The sequence below is a fragment of the Chelonoidis abingdonii genome, chromosome 9 (genome assembly GCF_003597395.2).
Source record: "Chelonoidis abingdonii isolate Lonesome George chromosome 9, CheloAbing_2.0, whole genome shotgun sequence".
Classification (NCBI taxonomy): domain Eukaryota; kingdom Metazoa; phylum Chordata; order Testudines; family Testudinidae; genus Chelonoidis; species Chelonoidis abingdonii.
In genome coordinates, this window is record NC_133777.1 from 32,543,967 (window position 1) to 32,565,969 (window position 22,003).

Genomic DNA, 22,003 nt, shown 5'->3' on the forward strand with positions numbered 1-22,003 from the left:
AGGGCTGTTTTAACCCCTTCAGGGCTGAGTGGGGTAACCGCCCCACTACAACAGGACAAAAAGACGGTTCCTGCCCCAAGGAGCGTATATCTAAGTATAAGACAAGAGAGTATATTCCATGAAGCCAGCCTACCTGTTCTGTCTAATAGGTGCCTGAGTTGGAGCTGGATCTGTAAAGATATGCTCTGTAAGTGGACCAGGCCGGACTTGAGCTGGTTCTGTTTCATTTGCACCACTCTCTGGTACCTCTGTGGCTTCTGTTGCCTCCTCCGTGGACTGGGACTGATTGATCTTCCCATTGCTGACTGCAGCCACCTCACCTAGAGAAGGGGAAAATGTTGCAAGGTGGATGGGAAACAAGAAGGAGGGAACACTATATAACGTTTCTGGTTTTATGATTATTCTTGCAAGTCAGACAGCTTTTGATCTGCTATTATAGATTCCCCAAGCCTGTGTATAGATGGGGGAGTACTAAAGAGAGATCTCTGCTCTGCAGAAGAAGAGTCTAAGAGTATTTTAAGGTGAGGTGTGGTCTATGTCTGATAGGGTGTCAGAAACCCTCTATGGCCACCTTTTCCACTGAGGATCTGCTCAGAATAATTTTACTTCCCTTCCTGCACTGACTTTTTCGCTCACCTCAGTGAATTAGTGCGTTTATAGAAAGACATGGGTTGGTAAAAGAAAATGCTAAGAACAGCAGCAAAAGTGATAGATCGAGGACATGTCATCTGTCCAAAATATTCCACTCCGTTAACCCCAGTAGTGCACAGTGTGATCTGGATCATTCATAGGGAAGAGGAAAGGAACACTTTGGATTCTAAATAGAAGGTCTCAAAGGTTCAAACAAAATGGGATGCCCAAGATGTTTATGACTTAGACCAGACTGCAAGACTTCTTGGGGATCCCCAAGGACTTCAGGCCAGGAAGGGGAATACTCAGATGAAGGAGGATGTGGCTATATATGCCTTGTTGTAGGCACAGGGTGAAAACCAGATCAACATGAGACCTTAGTCCTGAGACTCACTCTGTCCCTTATCCAGCACGGGAGTGTCTCCACGAGAAGAACAGTTACTGCGTGGTACGTTGCACCGGGTTGCGCAACCCACCAGAGTGATTCCTGCAAGAACTCCATCTGTTCCAGATGACTCTTCTGGATTCACGTCTCCCTCCAGAAAGATCTCGCCTGGAGGATAGTCACTGTCACTAGCCGCTGAAGGGAAAGGAAGAGACTCTTCCATAAGTGTAATAGCCACTCTGCCCAATTTTGGCTTAGCAGTATTCCTGAGATATCCATAGAGATATGACATTCTGATGGTGAGTTTACCAGTCTCATGAAGACACCACAGCCCCTTGGAGAGTGCCCTGCCCAGCCTCCATATCAGGGCCAGGTTTGTGGAGCTCTTACTCACCCTGATGAGCACCTGCTCACATGAGTAGACTTCAGGAAGTCAAAGAAACTACTTACATGAATAAGTGCTCATCAACATAGGTAAAGTCTCTACAGTCTGGTTCTACATGAAGGCAGGATATGGGTGACCATCTGTGGACACAGCTGCTGAACTGGTCACAGCAGGTCCCACTTGTTAGCTACAGAACACCTAAGAATCATTTGCGACAAATCTGAAGAGTTGATGAATCTGTTCAAGCTTGAAAGGTGCCTTTTCTCACTTACCAGGGATGCTGGAAATGCAGAGTACGTGGGCATTACAGACAGTAAACTGATCCACCACTGTGCCAGGCTGGTTGGCATCGATGATCACGACTTTACTTGTAGAGAGGGTACTTGTGAGGATCCAGACTCGGCTGGATGTGGCATCCATCTCATGCAGCTCCTTTGCCTGCAGGAGATAAAAATGCAGGAAAAGAATCAGCACTCCTGAGACTCCAGCTAATCAATCTTTGACAACATTAGTATTGAAGACACCAGCCTGCCAGCTCTGGAGAGTGAACACCTCTTGTTAGCCTCTGAAGATGCACAAAAATAGGCAGCCACAATGCAAACTTCCGCCATGCTGCAGCCTCAGCATACCTCAGCCCAAGCTTGCAGAGACTACCTATGGGGCGAGTGGGGAGTTTGGTCCTTAGCCTCGCCGTTGAGACTTACAATTAGTGATACTGGGAACTCATTTCATACAAGTCACCAAAGAGAGTCAGATAGTAACAACATTTAGTTACTATAACCTGGGTTGCACTTGAACTCCCTAAGCAAGGAAGGTTCTGTCTACTATTAGCACAACCAATCCATTTTGGTGGCTTCAAAATGTTTTAACATTGGGTCAGTATCTCACTGGGTTTATGTTCCGTGAAAAAAGTTGCTTTCTAGAATGGGAAGTTCAGAAGCAGCGTCTCGTTCCATTAAAACCTCTCTTGCAATGGTAAAACAGGGCAAGGAATGAGCTCACCAACACACCTAGCAATAAACCCACTTCTTAGCTCAAAATACAACTGGGAGGCAGATGGGCTTGAGGGTGAAACCCACCGGTTATTAGAAATCTATTGCTGTATTATCCTCCTTCCCAGAGGATTAGCAGCCATCCTACTGTGGGAAGACATGGAAGCCAAGAGTAGCCACAACCTTGCAAAGATTTACAGAGCAACTTACAGCTCTATTGCCCTTTCATTATTTACCAGTTACAAGTCAGTCTTCACTGGCTCTATCCCTTTCCATCCTCATAGTTGCTAACATTTCACCATTTGGAAAGCTGAATGAAATGAGCCATTGAGTTGCCTGCCATTACTGCATCTGTCTGCTTGATAGCCGGACAGCAACGCTTCTGTATTACAGAAGCAGCATTAGCCATTTTGCACCCAAGCTCCAATACCATGATTCTCAACACATCCTGTTCCTGCCTGAATCCTGATACTATTTATGAAAGACTGCATTGTCATTCAGCATCAAATGATCCTTTTATTCTAATAAAGCACCTTGTATCTGTAGATCTCCAAGCACTTTACAAAGGGGAAAATGGAGGCTTGGCAGGGTACATGACTTGTCCAAGATCAGAGTCATTGGCGGAGCTGGGAATAGCACCTGTGCTTATCACTGGACAATGCTGCATAGATATTAAACCAATGGTAACAGGAGGAAAGACTATGCAAACAGCCAGTACATATTAGACATACAGTAACTCTTCATTTAACATTCTCCCGCTTACATTATTTCAAAGTTACGTCGCTGCTCAATTAGGGAACATGCTCGTTTAAAGTTATGCAATGCTCCTTTATAACATCGTTTGGCTGCCTGCTCTGTCCACTGCTTGTAAGATTCTGTGGAAGAGCAGTGAATTTATAAGGGAGCATTGCACAAGTTCCTCTTCTCCGCATCCTTCCCCTCCCTCCCAGCGCTTCCCCCACCACCAAACAGCTGTTTAGCGGTGCTTAGGACTTTCTGGGAGTGAGGGAGAGGAGCGGGGAAGCACTGTGTTTCCGCTCTTCCCCCTCCCTCCCTTCCAGAAAGTCCTAAACGTGAAGCATTGGGAGGGAGGGAGAAAAGCGGGGAAGTGCCACGTCTCCACTCTTCCCCCTCCCTCCCAGAAAGTCCTAAGTGCTGGTAAACAGTTGTTTGGCAACGCTTAGGACTTGCGGGGGAAGGGGCGGGGATGTGGCTGCTCCGGAGAGGAGGTGGAGTGGGAGTGGGAAGTGGTGAGCCTGGAGAATCCCCCAGCAAAGTTGGTGCCTGTTCTTCTCTGGGGAAGCTGCCGCTACTGCTGCGAAGATGCTTCCTAGCATCCTTGCCTGCAGTGGGCTGTGCCTGTGTGGGGTAAGCCTGGGGCACTTCCAAACCACAGTACAGTACAGTACATAATGCCTTTTGTCTGCCCCAAAAAACTTCCTTGGAACCTAACCCCCCGCATTTACATGAAATCTTGTGGGAAAATTGGATTCGTTTAGCATTGTTTCACTTAAAGTTGCATTTTTCAGGAACATAACTACAACATTAAGTGAGGAGTTACTGTGGTTCTAATACTATGATGATGGGTGTGCCATATAAGGGAGGCAGGTGAGGACAGAAAGAGTAGGAGAGAGAACCAGAGGGTCCCTTTTCTGACCTTTTTCTTTTCTGGAGATATGTGGTTACTCTTGGTATTCTCTCCTTCCACCTCCCGGTCACAAGTGAGAGGATCACGTCCAGGATCTGACTTCTGTCCACTCCCAGAATCCTGTTCAAAAGGCTTCCAACCCATCAGGTTGACTCCAGCTGCACACCACAACTAAATGATCAAAGCAGAAATCTTAACAGACTAAGAACTATTTGGGGACCAGAACCTTACTTAATCCAAGTACCTCTGCAAAGCATTCTATGCACATACCCAACACTTACAAAAATGTAAGTTGATTTCTACCAGAAACCACAATCAATTTAGGGGAGGAAGGAAAGAGGAAATCTGCTGTCTAATAGAAGCTACTACATTTCCACAGAGACAATTTAGCAAATATGATTAGTAGATATTAAAAGAGAAAGAAAATAATAAACTGTGTGTGTGACCTAAAATCAAGCTGGTGAAAAGTCCACAGCATTGCAGTGAAAAGGGTCCCCAGACTCTCCTAGGTGGAGAAACAGAATGTTTTCTTTACACATCAGTAACCATAGAACAGGTAGCACTAACAGAGTCCCCAGCTGGAAACAGGGCTGTTAGGGCATGACTCTGCAGTATGTACTGTTGTCCTACACGCATTAGAAATAAGCCATTCCAAAGGCAAAGCACGAGTAGAAGTCTTCAGATTTAACAGAAATTTGGAACAATTGGGCCATGTCAAAAATTTCATACAAGCTAAAAATTGCACCAGTAATCTGACCATAATCCATACCCAGGGATGTGCACCACTCACAGTCACAATGGTATGCAGAACAGCCTATAGCTGAATGTTTACCTTCATGGTGGGGTCCTTCTCCACTAGAGGCCGACAGTACACAGGCACAGGGACATTTTTCATGCGGGTGTCTTCCTGGCCACCATTGGGACTCAGCTGTGGGGGAAGAGGAGACAGAGAAAGACAGTACAAGGGTGTGATATGATTATAAGCCAGGTATAACAATAGAGCTATAGCCACAAAGGCGTAACAAAAAAAATTAGCCTTAGAAAAACCTTGCAGTTGCTCACTGCCAATGCCTCCGTATGCTTCATCACACACCTTGTACGGAATGAAGCCTCAAATGGCCTGGAACCAGTATACCTGTGAGACCACCTCTCTCACCATGATACACTGCCAGAACTATAGTGTGACTCTAACAGCATCCCAATGCAAGAGGGCCAAGGGTTCACTCTAGCTGGTAGTGAGTGAGTTACAGCTGGCATGACCAGTTCAGTGTATTCCAACTCACTAAGGTCATAACTTGTATCCAAAAAGTGTCATATAAGCTATCAATAGAAATCACTGATCATTAATATTACTGTTTGGTGTAAGTACGGAACACAAATTCAAAATTACAAACATATTGGAAATTGTGTGTCCTGACAGGCAGGGCTAAAGTTATTCCACTCTAGACAAAGGGCGATGCCTTCCAGGTGGCTGAATGACATTCAATGTTCATTAAGAGATAATGGGAATGCAAATAACATAGAAACAAGACCATCAAGACAGCAAGGGAGGAGATTGCAGAAAACAGAGTAATTTGCACTGTAGCAAACACTGGGGGATGGGAGGGAAGAAACCAGCATGGAGCTTCCTCCACCACCAGACTCCATGTTGCCTTCCTAATAGCTTAATGAACTTTATTTTGGTGGGTATCCTTCAGAAAAATTAACTAGGTTATAAAAGGGAAAAGAAACCCCAGTTATCTTTCACCTGAGATGACTAAGGAATTGAGCACTTTGAACTTTGTGGGAGATCCTGACAAGAGGAGTGGTCCATCATCTTGCTTGAAGGTAGACTGGTAAGAATAAAGGCTTGAATAAAGCTGTAGATTGTTTTGTTAAGCCTTAGCCACTAGAAAGCATTTTTCACTGGTATTTGCTTGTAACCATTTCCAACTCTACCCTTTATATTTGAACTCACTTAGAATCCAATCTCGTATTGTTAATAAACTTGTTTTACTTTTAATCTAACCCAACCCAGTGCTGTGTTTGATTTAAAGTGAATGTGAACTCTAGCTAATGTAGCAAGCTGTTGGATATTGTATCTTTAAAGGAACAAACAAACCTTAAATCTCTCTGAATGGTCCAAGAGAGAGCTGGACATTGCAGAGCACACGGTTTTGGAAAAAACTGGGATTGTGAGTGTGTTGGGGTCATCTTGCCAGGTGTAACCAGAGCATGGCTGCTGGAATCAGAGCTGCTTAACCCACAGACACTCAGTGCAGGCTTGTCTGCTGGCTGGAAAAATCCAGAGAAGAGCACCAAACAGCAGAACCTTTTGAAGCACTTGGGGAGTTACAGGGCAGGCAATGACACAACCCCTCACTGGTCTAGACTGCCCCCCAGAAAGTGACATATGGTTGGCACAGACATCACTGGTATATTCTCCCTTGATCGAATGAGAGCAGGTAGCTGGCAGCGCATTCTGTAAGGGCCCCAGGACACTGGCATGTCCTTCCACCCAGCACCAAAGCAGCCTGGGGATTTGTCAACGTTCAGGGCCCATTGCAGGGCCCATTTCCATCACCTGACCTTTGATGAGAGGTAGATGGATTGAGGTGTAGGCCAACATAGTGGGGTGATGGTATTTCATCTTGCTGCTGGGCAGACCAGACAGCTGACTGTGTTGTATCTGGGTTTGTAATTTTAAATAATTGGCATGGCACTCAGAGCCTGTGTATGGACTAAATTGAAAAAATAAAATAAATAAAAATATGCATGGGCTCTGGTGGAGGAACAATTACTGCTGCTTCCAGACTGAGTTCTTTCAGAAACTTCCAAGCAAGAGAACTCCCCCTCCAATGACTGCAGAGGGCATACAGAAAGGATGAATTTGACACAAGCTCACCAGACAGACAGCATGTGTCTACAGTATCTTTAATTCAAATGCTGTACCAATAAAAAGTATATTTACCAATAGGAGGAGATAGGTCTCTACTGGTTTCATTTGGGATTGTAATCACCTGTTCTTCCCCCTCAGCCTTGCAGCAAATGGTTCCTACCTGCTTGTACTTGGCGGGAAGGCTCCACCCACAGGCCTGTAATCGACCATCATCATTCCGCACGTGCTCTCGGACCTGGCGGTACTGCTCGCGCTTCTGTTCACGACGTGTGGATGATGTACAGTCACTGAGGAGAGAAGCAACAGTGTTACTTCTCAATCTATGGTTAAAAACAGAGGCAGAGGGTCAAGGAAGCATTGTCATGGCAGGTGGAAGAGAAGCAGTCAGAGGTCAAATAATACAAAGTAGGAAATAAAAGTGTCTTTGACAAGAGAAAAGGAGGAGCAGGAAACAAGAGAGATGGACCCAGGGAAGCCCTAATCTCTAGCTCCTTTCCATCTAGGTCCTTGGGAGCACTCCTAGAACCCTTCAGAGATGGAGAACCAGCTTTCTTGGAGACAAACATTCATGGGAGACCCTATGATTATCAGGTTATGTTCCTTTGCATTTTACTGACCCCATGACCTCAGCTGGAAGATATTCCAAGTCTCTCCTTCTTTCATTCCAATCAACTGTTTAATCTTTTCCACATTTTAAAACCCTCTCTGTTGGCTTGCTCAGATTGTGAGCAATTCCTTTGAAACTGCAGAACAAGTGGCCACCAAGTAGGGGGTGTAACCAGGGCCTAATTTCCAGTTAGGCACAGTAGGCACATGCCTAGGGGTACTGGTGCTCTAGGGGCATTTAAAAGTCAAAAGTGGGTTAAAAGTTAAAAAATTTAATACATACAGCTCCCTTGTGGGCAGCAAGGCTCCTGGCATGGGTTGGTGGCTGCCCAGCCTGTGGGGCTGGAGCAGGTGAGTGTCTGAGTCAGCCCGCCAGGTGGAGCTGAGCTGCAGCTGGGCAGGGCGGCTGCTGAAGTTGGTGGGGAGTGTTCCAGTCCCTTCCCAGTCTTGGCCGCCCCACTGCCTCCGCCTCATGCTGGGAAGGGAAAGAGAGGGCGGGGCCTGCACCCCATTCACTTGCACAGGCAGAGCCGTGGGAAGAGGCACAGTACCACACTTGCACCTCGCCTGGGGCGGATGGGCTGCTTCCTGCCTCGGGCTGGGAGCATCATGCGTGCTGGAAGATCTCATGCCTTCCTGGAGAGGCTATGTTTATATTTTGCTTTGTTTAATTTCTTATGGAAAACATGAAGGGAAGCTATAGGCAGGGGGTCGGCTCTGAAGAGTCTGTGCCTAGAGGCATGTAAGGTGTAAATCTGGCCCTGGGTGCAGAAGTGACATGTCTTCATCTCCAGTTCAGAGGCCAAGAACATCGCCTCCATGATGCTCCCAGTTCCAGCTGCGGTGAGGNAGGAACGATTAATCTGAACAGAAAGCATAACTGTTACATTCCTTAAAAAAAAAACACCTTAAATGTTAACATACACTAAAATAACTTTGTGCTATGCTTCTAATATGCCACTCCTACCACACACAAATGTAACAATCAGTTCTAAACAGATGTTTAGTAGAAAAAGTAACTGAAAAAGAGAAATTAAAAGTTTCTGGAAGAAGAATATGTTTTGAAAGATGGTAGAGATGCTGTGTTTTTGTTTCCTGATTTAAAACTACAAAATATTATTCCTTGTTTACATTCTCAAGAAGGTATAGTCATGCCTAGTTTTCATTGAATGGAATTTTAGATTTTATATAGATAGATAGATGAAAGTTGTGTTAAAATGGAGTTTAGTTAGACTAAAACTGACCTTGTAATATTTATATAGTTGGAATAAATTTATGTCTGTATAGGGTGAGACATTGCACAGTGAACTGTTTCAGCCTAAGATGATGTAATATTACACATATAGGTCTAATAATGCTAAGGACTGTAGTATGATTGTCTTGTATGGTAGCACTGTCTTTTGCATGGAACTGCATAGCAAAGAATTCCAAAGAAACAGGATCGGGGCAGGGGAAATAAAAGAACCAGTTTCAGTAACCTCTGGGTTCTTTCAGGGCAGTCTTGCAGAAGCTAGAAAATTATTATTTCAAGCTGTGAAATTACTGGTTTGTGCTTTGTTTGGAGGAACACGTCTTTGGGTGCTAGCTAAAGAGCAGCAGGTACATTAGCTTTGTAGGACATTTTAGGACACTATGTCTACTGCAGAGACAGTTCCCTGGCTGTGGTTTGACATGTAGACAGAGTATTAAAAAGATGAAAATGGCAGGCTTTGTCAAAATGTTTTTCTTGCATGTTGCCTTCCGTGAAATTCTAAAGTGGATAAAGTGATGAAATCAGTTTTTGAGGAAAAAAACCCATCTGAAGATAGTTTTAATTAAGATACATTATAGCTCAAAGATACCTCATCATGGAATAAGGATTACAAATTCAAATTCTATAGTATGAGACAATATAGTCATGTAATGTTTAAGAAAAGTTTTGTAAATGAGTTCCAGTAGTTCATGGATTAGGGACTCAATCTTATGGAGCTCCAGGGGCCTCTCTATAGGTTAATCTTTCTATCTACCCAATGGGACTCCGTGCTCAGTCTAGAAGATACCATCAGAGATACTTAGTTTTGAGGTTCTCAAACTGTGAATTCATGTCTCCAGAGATAACATGCTTGTTAACAGCAGAAATGTTTTTAAATAAATAAATAATATATAGAGGTGAGAAATAACAGACCTCAACCCCATTGTCCCTCTGCAAATTTGTGTACAGAGTCAATCCCTCGCCTCTCCCTAAAAGTGCAAAGTTTCAAAAAGTTCAGTGAATAGAAGATCGTTGGGGGCGGAATAGATCAGGACAAGAAGAAGTCGTCTGGAGATAAATGTGAGAAGGGAAGCACAGGCAATAGAACCAAAAGTGAAACTGTTTGAGAAGCATATTCCAGAAGGCTTGAGGTCTTTCTGAATGTAGCCTTCATTGATTTGAGATCTACCATACCATTCTCTCACTAGAAGGGAAAACCTATAATGACAGCAGGGCATAAAAGAGACCCAGTTTGGGAATATTTTAATTAAATAATGAAATACCCCTCTACCTGTGGGTAAGCCAGGCATGCGTGCAAAATGCAAACAGTGCAACAAAGAAATGCAGGGCCTGGTTTCCCAAATGAAACAATATCATGAGAAGTGTTCCTTCTCAGGAGGAAGCTGCGTTGAAGATGATGAAAAGAACACGTCTGAACATGTAGGATCTTCTATTCTACGGTATTATCAATTTAGATGCAGTTGTGATAAAAAAAATAAATAGCTGAAATAGGCAGAACTTCCTTTTACAATTTCATCTTTAAAGTAGTACTGAGTGTCAGTGAATGAATGAGTAATACTAAATGAGCAGTATGGTAATAATAATTAAATAACTGCACTGACTTATTTTATTTAGAAGAATCCATCCTCAACGTACAGGATTCTGAAGACTGTCCACCTTCGAGATCACCATCATTTTCTATAGTTTCAGAGTTATCTGCCAAGGATAGTGTTTCAGTCACATCAGGTATGTCACATAGTCTCAGTATATTACCTTTAGCAAAAAACCCTCCATCATCCAGAAACCATAGATAAATTTGTGAAAAGAACCAGCAGATTAAAAAAAGAGGTAACCGATGAAAAAATTGCCCAGTTTGTTTTTGCAACAAAATCTCCTTTCCGTATGATTGAGAACCCAAACTTCATTAACATGGTTCAGTCATTAAGACCAGGATACAGTCCACCCAAGAGAGCCGATGTCGCAGGCAAATTGTTGGATAAAGTGTATGAAAAAGAATTGGCAGCTGTAGAAAAGGTCTGGGAGATAAAACATTTTAATCTGGTCTTGATGGAGTGGAGCCAATATACCCACAATGATCCTGCTGTATTGTGCTTGTGTGAGACAGAAGAAGGGGAATGCTTTCTTGCATGAAACATTGGGATACATCATGGAAATGCACAACAACAGAATACTTACAAGAAGTAGCAGTAAAAGGCTATAACAAACTGTGAAAAAAATTCAAAATGTTTAGTATGCGCTTGGTCACAAGACCAATGCTGCAAATGTGTCCAAGATGAGAAAGAAAATTATATAGAAAGAGAGCGAAGAGATCACTAAGCTAATAACACATGGTGACGAGTGCCATTTGATGCACCTCCTAGCCAAGACTTCAGTGTTCCAGAAATGAGGCTAACAGCTGTTGTGAAATATGGAAAAATACTCCGTAAAACACTCTTGCACGCAGACTTGTCTGAAAAAAGTGGGGAGACCAAGCTAACTTCGCCACTAGACGATGTTCGTGATTGGAAACTACAGTAGTGCGACTGTTTTAGCACTTAATCAAGAACTGGCCTATCTGATGACAGTTGTGAACAAAAATCGTGAAAATATAGATGGCACTGTCACAGCAAACGTTCCAACATTGGCTTAGAGAGAGATGTTGAACACATGTAAGTGTCCCTGAAGCCTATTCTCTGTAGCCCTTGAACAAAATGGCAGGAAATCGCTGTTTTTAATTGCTCATGCTGTTGGAAGAATTCGGAAGGAACTCAGTGAGAATCCTATAAAAAGAGGAACATGACAATGACCAGAGTAAATTACAAGCATTAAAAGAAAACTTTGAATGGGAAAGCTACTTATCTCCAGTTTATTTTCTCTTGCAACATATTCTCTAATACTCAGTACAGTCAATCTAACTCTGAAGGAAGAGGAGCTTGGCTGATAATGTGCACATCCGAGGCATCTCCATCATCCACATCCCAACTATAATAAACTTCAGGTAAGGGTGAACCCATGTCAAGAAATAGATATGTTGCTGAGATGTTTAAAGAAGAAATCACACTAGTTGAACTTGTGGAACGTCACTTACCAGCACTTTGATCAGAGGGAAGTGATAATCTCACTTTTAACAGCAGTAGCTTCTTCTGATGGCGTTAGAAAGAATATTTTCTTCCTTTGGATAATTCATTCCAAAGCTGAGAAATCGTTGGGATCTGAAAAAAGCAGGAAGTTGTTTATTCTTTTCCAGATTTATGAACAAAACGCGAAAATGAAGCGTGAAATGACTGAGTTAGCCTGCAGAGCCAAAATATTATAAGTTTCTCATGTTGACCTGGATGACATAGTCCAATTTAAATTTTTAATATTTATACTAATTTAGTTAAAATAATTTTAACAAAAACACTGATTTAAAAACTTAATGTTTAAAATTAAAAAATTCATATGCTGTTTTGTTATATTATATGTTTGCTGTTGAAGAAAAATCCACATACTAATGTGTTGTTTTAGTTAAATAAAACAATTTAAAGGCTGTCTGTTATGTTCTCCTCTCCTAATCAATACATGGCAAGAAATCTCTCAAATATTAATGATTAACCTGTTGAATTGGGAAATAGTTCACCTCCAATGACTTCACAAAATATCTCTTCAATTACCTTTTTGGTAAATGAAATAACAAACAATCATTCATTTTCTGATATAGCAGTAAAACTATCTGAAAAGTTTTCACAAAATAAATCACTTTAAAATGTATAGTGCTGTACTTCTAAAAATGAAATCTACATCAATCTCTGAGTTGTGAAGCAATATGTATTGAAAGGTTATACCACCAACAAGAATGCACTTTATGTACGAAATCATGATTTCAATTTCCTGATATTCGAATTAAACTCAAATTTAAATCAATTTGATTTAAATCAAATCCACCTTGGTGGTCACCCTCTCCTATGGGTCTCCCCTTAGACAGCATATCAGGCTGTTTACTAAAGCCCAAATTGTGATTTTAATTTCACAGATGTAAATCTGGGAAATTCCACTGACTCCAGTGGAGTTACTCCTGATTTACACTGGCATAACAGGGCAAAATTTGGCCTTTGGCTATATTTTACTAATAACAAAGGCTATTTGAACATCAGTTCCAACTCTCAATGGGTTGTTTTTATCATTCCAACGTACAAACAAGAGCAGCAAAGGAACATTCTGGACAGCATGAAACTAACAGGAATCTATAGCACAGAGAAGGGGTTCTCAAACTTCATTGCACCGCTACCCGCTTCTGACGGGGCTATAGCGTGAGCCCCGCCATCCCAGATGACGGTGAAGCTCAGGCTTCAGCTTCAGCCACAGGTTCCAACAAGTCTAATGCTGGCCCTGGCGATCTCATTAAAATGGGGTTGCGATCCACTTTGGGGTCCACAGTATGAGAACCACTGACATAGACCTTCACAGTCTAGAGAGAACCTCTGCCATTCCTGATCCAGTGCACTTCCAACAGATCCCTTGTAAAGCTGCACAGGGAACAGCACTCTACTGTCACATAATCCAAACTCCTTCCACAGAACACAACAACTCAAAAACTAAAAGCAGAAAATCATAGACCACATGCAATATAAACAAAGAATTAAAAGTCCATTGTAGCAGAGGGTGCAGTTCTGCAGCAGCAACAGCTGAGTGTCCCTCTTCCAGCACTCTGAGTGTTAAAATCAAATATTGTAGCCTGGGCAGTGCTGCTGAGAAAGCACCCAGGAGTCTCCAGTTGAGCCCTGGAAGGGACAGAGGAAAGAGGCTGCTGGTGGAGTCCCCAGTATCTGTACCAAAACCCTTCCTCATCCTCCCACATAGCCAGTGCAGACAATAGTGTTCAGGACTTGTTCCAGACCTGGTGGGCAACTGAATCACAGCAGGGCCACTTTGTTCCTGGCTCATCTAGGTGAAATCTCATCATGACCTACGGAGCACAAGATAAAACCAGAGATCTCACATTTGGGAAGACAGAGAGTGTACAGCTAATCTGCTGAGCCTGCCCCTGGGAAAAGTGAGAGGTGAAAGGTCAGGTGGATATACACAAGAGCCTGGCAAAATTCTACAGCTAAGTATAGAGTTAAACATCATCCTTAACAAGTAACACAGGCAGGATCCATCTTCTTCATGAAACTGATTAATGTCACATATGAGCCACAGTCCTCTAAGGAAAAGGGCCATTTTAAAACAATTTGGTTGCTACTTGGCTGATCTGCAGAGGGATCTAGCTTTGCACATAGCAGGTGACTCACTCTTCTGGGAAGAATTCGAGGGTGCGGCTGCCAGAAGAGATCTGGCACATGGTATGACTGCGGCGTTGGCTGAACCCAGCTGTTGTTGGAGACTTATAGTGGATGTTCACCGATGGGTAGTTCCTCTTCACAGGTGGGGGACTGGAGGAAGAGCTGAACAGGCGACTAAAGCTGGGAATGGAGAGAAGCCAACAAATAAGGAAAGAGAAGAGCAGAAGGACAATCTGCAACACAGATTCAAAATACGGAAGAAACAAGCACAAGAACAGAAGTCCTGAAAATTCTTCCATGGAATTGCCCAGGTTTGAGTTCAGTGATCATTAGCACTAGAGATGGGCTTATGTCTGTGTTTGATTTCACCAGTGGAGGCTACCCTGTTCTGAATCAGTTCTATTATGATTACTGTCCCTTGCTGTAAACTGATTCTGAGTACACGTGAGAGAGTCCATTCCACCTCTCCAGTCTCAGATGTAAGTAATCTCCACAGGATTTGTAAAACAAAAGCTATCTGTAGTTTAGATCTGATTTCTGTTTTGCCTGGACCAATGATGTTTTTAGGATAGAGTGGTTCAGAAAACAGCTTGAATTTTTGGCTCATCTCTACTGAGATTCTGCTTCTCATGCTATCAGGCTGGTGCCTAAAATAGTAACAGCAACACTATCCTCTTTTTAGTCTGCACAGACCATCCAGTAACTTACAATTGCCAAATGGTGGACTTCTTCTTCTCCTGGACAGATGGGTGCTCCCTGGAAGCTCTGAGGACAAATGTTTCAGACAACCATTAATTTCAGCATCAGACCAAGGAGATGTCTCCATTTATACCCAGCTTCAAGCCAGCTGGTTGGCTCCAGCTGCAAAGAGGGGAGGGGGCAGACTTGGAGTCCTCCATTCAAGAATTTATTCTGGCAACAAGATTGAAAGGATGCTATGAACAAAAGGATTTGAGGTATAGCCATCTCCAGTAATGAAAGGAGACTGGAGTAGATTGTGTCTCTATGTGTGTATGATGTGAAAACAAATGCTGTCAATTTAAAGTGGTACCAGTGGTATCAGCTCAAATCACTACCAGGGCCACAGTCAGCTGCAGCCACAGAGATTCATTAATCAGGGGCTATCTTTACTCCTCATGTTATACTTTCTCATGCTACTTTCAGGTTACATGTCACTTTCCCATGTTATAAGGCACATATGGGGAACTCTGCAAGATTCATCTTAGCCAGCAGGACCAACCCTAAACACAACCACCTAGGGCCTCCATGTAACCTTGACAACTTACACCCTCATTCTCAGCCCCAGCCCCAGCTACAGGAACCAGAAGAGCAGGTTTTAAGCATCAGAGACCCTGCTATGTTCTGAGAACTTTCAGCAACTCACAAACTAATTTTTTTATTTGGGCCCCACAAATTGTAAGGTCCAACCTACAGGCCAAACATGTGACCAGATTGTGCCCCCTGCCCCGCATTGTACAGGAACTCCCAGCCTCACCTGATCATCTCTGTCCACCTGACAGCTTCCTGTAGCTCCATTAGTCTCTCTTTGTACTGGTTGCGCTCCATCAGTACACGGGCCATCTCTACACGGGTAAAGCGGCGGCGCTGGGCTATGGGAATGTTGTCCTGCAGGGGGGAGGAGCACTGCTTCAGCCAACAAGAAATGGAAGGGGGGTGAGATTAGTAAAGAGGAAGTCAGGAGATGAAAGACACAATTGTCAGTTGTCTGTCTATCTTGATTAATGTTTCCCCTCCCACCTGAGGCTCTAGCTGTAGCCAAATGGCTTCTGCAGCAGTTTGAGGACAAAAATCAGGGAGCACCATGTAGCAGCATTTGTTCATGAGGGTGGGAAGAGATGGGAGGCATCCTGCTCATTTTCAATAAGAAGAGAAAATGATAGGGCAGGGGGAACTGCTGCAAATGATCACCAAGGAAAATGCTTTCCCTGGTCACCTGGCATGACTGCACTCACCTGCTCCCTCTCTCAGAGTCTGGCTGATTCTCTGGGGAGGATGCCAAGGAGGCACTTCCTCCCACTAACCACTGTGCAGCATGGGGAAAAGGACATGGTCAAAATTCCCACATGCAGTACTTCCCCAGCTAACCAGTGCTAAAGGCTAAAAGTTAGGATGGAGCACAACAAGCATTTTGGGTTAGAACGTGTGCTCAGCTACCAGGACCAGGAAGGAAAAGCCATTTGTAAGGGGGGGATAGAACGCTGCGCATGATTCACTAGACACAGACATGGGAGAGACTTGGGCACATAGTCCTTGCACTCAAAGAGCTTCCTAGCACTAGGCTTTTACAGGCTGAAATATACTAAGTGGTTCTAGTGGCTCAACCCTCAAAATCTAAAATTCCAATGTTCTTAGTAGTTACCTGTCAAGTTAAAAAAATGAGTCACTGAAAATGCAAGGTGCATGCAATTACTGACGTTTGAAAAACAAGAGCATTTCTGTGGGGCTCAGCAGAATTTCCTGCCATATGGAGATCATTCAGGTAAGATGTCCAGCAAGTCACAAGCGCAGGGCTCAAGCTGGTTAGTTCCTCTCTACCAACTCCCAGTAAGAAAAGGTTACTGACTGTAACTTGTTCTTCAAGATATGATGCAGATGTGTATTCCACTGACAGCCAGCACACCAAAGCCAGAGCCTGCCTAGCAGTACCTGTAGAGGGGTGGCGCTCGTGGCTGTGGCTCCTGGGGCCCCGGCTATATGAGGCAGCACTGCCCTGACCTCCCTCAATTACTTTGCATCGAAATCCCATGAGAGGAGACTCTGATGCACAGGGGATGGACGGTGGGTCATGGAACACACATCTCCATCACACCTTGAAGCACCACAATTACAGTAAGTAACCCATTTCTTCTTCGAGTAGATGCAGATATGTATTCTGCTTAAGTGACTCATGAGCAGTACCCCAATCCGGAGGCAGGGCTCTGAGTCTACTGAAATAAAGATCATAGGATCACGCTTCTGTGGCTTGTGCTTGCTCTGGAAGATATTGTAATAGCACAGGGGTCCATAAACGCATGTATGGATGAGAACATGGAGGCCCTGCAAATGTCCAGTATGGAAATGTCACTGAGGAACACTATCAGTGTCGCTTGCATTCTCCTGGATGAGCCTGTATCTGCTGAGCAGGTGCAGCTGAAGTTCTCTCACATGCAGCCCTGATACAAGATTTTATCCATCTAGAGATGGGTTTTGCAGAGACTGCTTGCCCCTTCTTGCAGTCCGCATATGACACAAAGAGATGAGGCGAAACACAAAACCATTTAGTCCTGTCTAGATAAAAGGCTAGACATCGCCTGACCTCCAGAGTATGAAGGTGCTGTTCTTCCAGGGAAGAGTGCGGCTTAAGGAAAACACCACCTGATTCAGATGAAACAGAGACCACCTTGCATAAAAACTTTAGCTGTGGTCACAGTGTTACCTTATCCTTGGAGAACGGAGTGTCACCATGGCATTGGAAAAAACTGACTTCCCTTGAATCGGGAGATGGAAAGCTGATATTGCTGCCAAATGCACTCTCAGTGAACTGAGCGCAGGCCCGATTTCTGAAAATGTAACAGGTTCTCCACGATGTCCTGGATGGAAGCCTCTGTCAGTTGGATCCCATGGGCCAAGAATCCCAACAAGAACTATTTCCATTTTGCTAAGTAGGTCATCCTAGTGGAGGATTTCCTTCTGTTGAGTAGGACTTCTTGGACAGCATCCAAGCACTGATCTTCCTCTTCATTTAGCCATGACGTGCAGGGAGCTGATCACAGGATGGAGGGTGCAGCTGTGGTTCTGAGCAAGCAGGTCGGGATGGATAGGAAGCAATATGGGAGGTTGAATTGACAGAGCAAGGAGATCTGAGAACCAGCACTGTCTCAGCCATGCTGGAACAAGGATGAGCTTGGCCCACATTGCTCTGAGCTTGAGGATGACCTGAGGAATGACTGGAATAGGTGGAAAGCATACAGAGGAGTCAATCACCAGCTGCAGTGGAAGATGTTGGAGGGAGCCTGGGTGGAGGCCACGTCGAGAGCAGAATAGCCAACACTTCCTGTTTTTCTTCATCAAAAAATGGTTGATCCTGGGGATACCCCATGTTTCAAAGACAACCCAGAGAACACTCTCCTTCAGAGACCACTCATGGCTCAGGGAGAAAACCCTGCTGAGATGGTCCATAAAGATGATTATGCTCCCCTGACAAATGCGTTGCTACTGGAGTGATGTCTCCTTCAATGCAAAATTGCCACAGGTTGATTGCCTCCAGGCAGAGTAACTTGGAACGTGCCCCCCATGCTTGTTCACATTGTACATTGCAGTGGTATTGCTGGGCAGTATGTGAACCACTGTGTGTTTGCTTTGGTCTCAGAAGGTACAACATGCATTGTGGATGGCCCAAAGTTCCAACATATTGATATGGAGTGAGGCTTCCTGTTCCGACCACAGGCCCTGCACCCTCAACGAGTCCAGATATGTTCCTCAACCCAGAAGGGAACTGTCGGTAACAACAGACTTGGTCGGGGAGAGCCTCACAATGGGGACTCCTTGGCACATGTTGCGAGGGTACTTCCACCAGTGCAAGGAGTCCAGGACTGGTGGAGGAAGATGAAGCAACCTGATCAGAGAATGCAAGGCAGGGCAGTAGACCATCCTGAGCCACATCTGAAGAGGGCGAAGGCACAGCCTGGTGAACTGGACCACTTGCATGCAAGAGGACATATGGCCCAACAGGGTCAGACATACATGGACTATCATGAAAGGCTGAGATTGCACACTGAGGTAGAGCTGTTTAATTGCCTCAGTTGGTCGGCAAGAATGCCCTCATCCTCGCGTAATCTAACAGGGTCCTGATGAACTTGATTTTTTGAGTGGGAGCCAAGGTTGACTTTGCAGTGTTTAAAATGAGTCCCAGACGGTTAAGCAAACGCAACATGGTGTCAACGTGGGCAAGAACCTCCTCTCTGGAGCTGCCCTTCAGCAACCAGTCATCAAGGTATGGGAACTCCCTTCCTCCCTTGCATCTGACAAAGTGGGTGTTCACTCACGAAAGCTCATGCTCCAAAATATCTGTTAGTCTATAAGGTGCCACAAGATTCTTTGCTGCTTTCTCCTGAGATATGCCATGACCATCGTCATGCATTGGTAAAGACTCAGGGGCCAGAAGAGAGCCTGAATGGAAGAACCATACAGTGAAAGTGACATTTTCCTATCACAAAACGCAGAAACTTCTTGTGGTTCAATAGAATTGCCACATGAAAGTAACTGCCCTGAAGGTCCAGAGCAGTGAACCAGTTGTTCTGTGACAGTGCGGGGAAGACAGCCGATAGAATGGCCATGCAGAATCTCATGTACTTGATGAATTTGTTGAGGCCACAAAGGTTGAGAATCCTGCCTTGAATTTCTGTATCACGAAGTACTGGAAGCAAAAACTGTGCCCCCAGTGTTCCGGTAGAACCTCCTCCACAACTCCTGTCTTCAACAGAGAGCTGACCTGTTTGATGAGGTGGTGAGAGAGGTCCCTGCAGAGGACAGGGAAGGAATGTGGGAAGGGGGCATGGAGGTGAACTGGATTGCATAGCCTATCCAATACTGTCTAGGACCCAGCTGCTGGAGGTAATCAAGTCCCAAGCATTGTAAATGGGGATGGAAAGGGCAGGGTAGTGACTGGACCAATGCACTGGACTAAGGAATCAAAAGCCTGTACTGAGGGAGGATACGAGGACTGTCTGAAGCCTGAGCCCAACTGCTTCCTCTTGGGGGCTCTATCCCTCTTTCCAGGGTAGTCCTGCTGTTTCAGAGGGAAAGGAGTGCTGTGGACGATACTGTTGCTGTTGCTGCACCCCATAGTGGCATCTTTGCGCAGACGGCACGTACACTCCCAAGAACTTCAAAGCAGTCATGGAATTCTTGAAGGAGTGCAAAGTATCATCAGTCTTGTCTGAGAACAAGAAGTGGCAGTCAAAGGGTAAGTCCTCGATGGTTTACTGGACGTCCAGAGCAGTCCCAGGTTTTGCAGCCAGGAAGTCTTCTCTCATAGTTACTGCTGAGGCCATGACCCTGCCCTAGATGTCTGCACCATCAAGGGCAGACTGCGGGGAAGTTCTGGCCACCAAACAGCCTTCCACAATGAATGCCCAGAACTTCTCACATGAGGCCTCAGGCAACTAGTCCTTGAATTTAGCCATGGCTGACCAATTGACGAAATCAGACTTGCCCAGCAAAAACTGTTGATTGGCGATCCTCATCTGTAGGAACAATGAGGTATAGATCTTCCTGCCCAGAAGATCCACAGCTTGGAGTCTCTGTCCTTGTGGGTAAACTTGAACCTACCCTGCTGGGCCCTGTCATTTACCCCATTATGACCAGGGAATTTGGGGCTGTGTGGAAATAAAACTCCTCAAATCTCTGCATGGGAACCAAGTAGTGCTTTTCCATGCACTTAGCCACCAGCCGTACTGAGGCCAGTATACTCCACAGGGCTCTCAGTTCAAGGAGCACATCACTGATCGAGAGGGCAACTCTCCTGGGGATGGCAGGCTTAAAATGTCCACCAATTTGTGCGTGTTCTCGTGGAGAAACTCCACCTAGATGCCCAGGGATGTGGCTACATAAAGCAAAAGGTCCTGATACACCTTAAAGTCATCCAGAATAGAAGGGGAGGATGAACCCGTCAGCACAGCATCATCCGGCAATGAGGACAGAGGTCTCAGCTGAGCCAAAACCGGCTCTCACTCCCAGGAAGATGTACCCATGATGGAGGACTCTGGCAGCTCCGCAGGGAGGAAGACCACTGCTGCCTGGGCCTGTTGCTCATTCAAAGCCACCACCATCGATCTGGCGGGTGACTTTAGCTTTGAACTTGATGAAGAGCAGGATCTCCATGAACTAGGAGTGTCCCACTGTATATGGATAGGGCATTGGAGGCCACGGATATGGATAGGGCATTGGAGGCCAGTAGGAGCCAGGCGAGGGATCTCCATCTTGACCACAGGGCACATGCCAATCCTGGAAGCCATACAGGTCCACTGGTGGCCCCTGGAATTTATCGGGTGATGCAGAGTGCGAGGATGATGACTCCGACTCTGAATCAGAGCCCTGGGATCTCAGCAACATGGGCGGAGTGATGCCCAAGGAAGCTATTAGGCAGTTCAATTCATCTGTTGCCCAGAACAAGGTGGGAATCAACACCTCCAATGAAGGCAGTACCACTGTTATGCAGCATGCCAGTGCCACAGGCAGTGTTGGTCCCAGCACAAATAGCTGTATCGAAGTACTCGAATGTGTCAGTGTTAAGGGCAGTGAGAGGTGCCATGGAAACACCTGCAGCATTAAGTGCAGCGGGACTGAAGACCGCACTGATTCCAGTACCAGCTACATGCCCTTTATGGGGAGGGGATCATCTAGGTATGGTTCCGAGGGGCACGAAGATTCATCGGCATGCTCCACTGGAGGGACTGCTGAAGGAAGGAGTCTTGGAAAGTCCTGGACCAACAGTGAGGATGAAACGGAAAGGCAGGTCTTCTGCAGCCTGATACATTGACACAGTGGCTAATCAGTACCGGCATTGCCCTCGTTGGTACCAGACTAAACAGACGCCCAGAGGCTGGAACCAGAGACAATGGTATCAAGGTTCTGCCCTTTCCACTTGGTACCAGGGAAGGATCAGAGGTACCCTCATCATCCTGTGAGCTGGAGCCAGTCCACACTTTTCCTGGGGGAGGCAGAGGAGTCACCCCATGACCTGGAGCAATCCCAATTGGTCTTATGAGACCTCTTCCTTAGCACTGATGACAGAGAACAGCTCCTCCATCTCCTGGGAGAGGCAGCAGTGCTCTCTGAGTCCGAGGGTGATGTTCAGTCCAAGGAGGCCTTGGTACTGGATCAGGCTGCATGGCCTGTTCAAGCAGGAGCTGCTTGATGCAAAGGTCCCGCGCCACCTGAGTCCAATTCTTGAACGATTTACAAAATCAAATAACACTCTTTAAGG

At 45.1% G+C, this 22,003-nt stretch overlaps 1 protein-coding gene across 25 annotated transcripts in view; it reads right to left on the minus strand.

The window, feature by feature from the left end:
- Positions 1 to 22,003, minus strand: part of MAPK8IP3 (mitogen-activated protein kinase 8 interacting protein 3) — a 167,700-nt gene that overhangs the window by 32,856 nt on the left and 112,841 nt on the right. For 9 of the 25 annotated variants that reach the window (XM_075069338.1, XM_075069326.1, XM_075069337.1 and 6 more), the window contains 9 exons: positions 15,512 to 15,663; positions 14,725 to 14,781; positions 14,026 to 14,196; positions 7,079 to 7,238; positions 4,873 to 4,968; positions 4,050 to 4,211; positions 1,673 to 1,838; positions 1,025 to 1,210; positions 134 to 320 (listed from right to left, as the gene is read on the minus strand). In XM_075069338.1, the coding sequence (XP_074925439.1) occupies positions 134 to 320; positions 1,025 to 1,210; positions 1,673 to 1,838; positions 4,050 to 4,211; positions 4,873 to 4,968; positions 7,079 to 7,238; positions 14,026 to 14,196; positions 14,725 to 14,781; positions 15,512 to 15,663 (1,337 nt within the window). The remainder of the gene's footprint in view (positions 1 to 133; positions 321 to 1,024; positions 1,211 to 1,672; positions 1,839 to 4,049; positions 4,212 to 4,872; positions 4,969 to 7,078; positions 7,239 to 14,025; positions 14,197 to 14,724; positions 14,782 to 15,511; positions 15,664 to 22,003) is intronic. The other 16 variants (XM_075069343.1, XM_075069342.1, XM_075069335.1 and 13 more) reach the window with 4 other exon arrangements.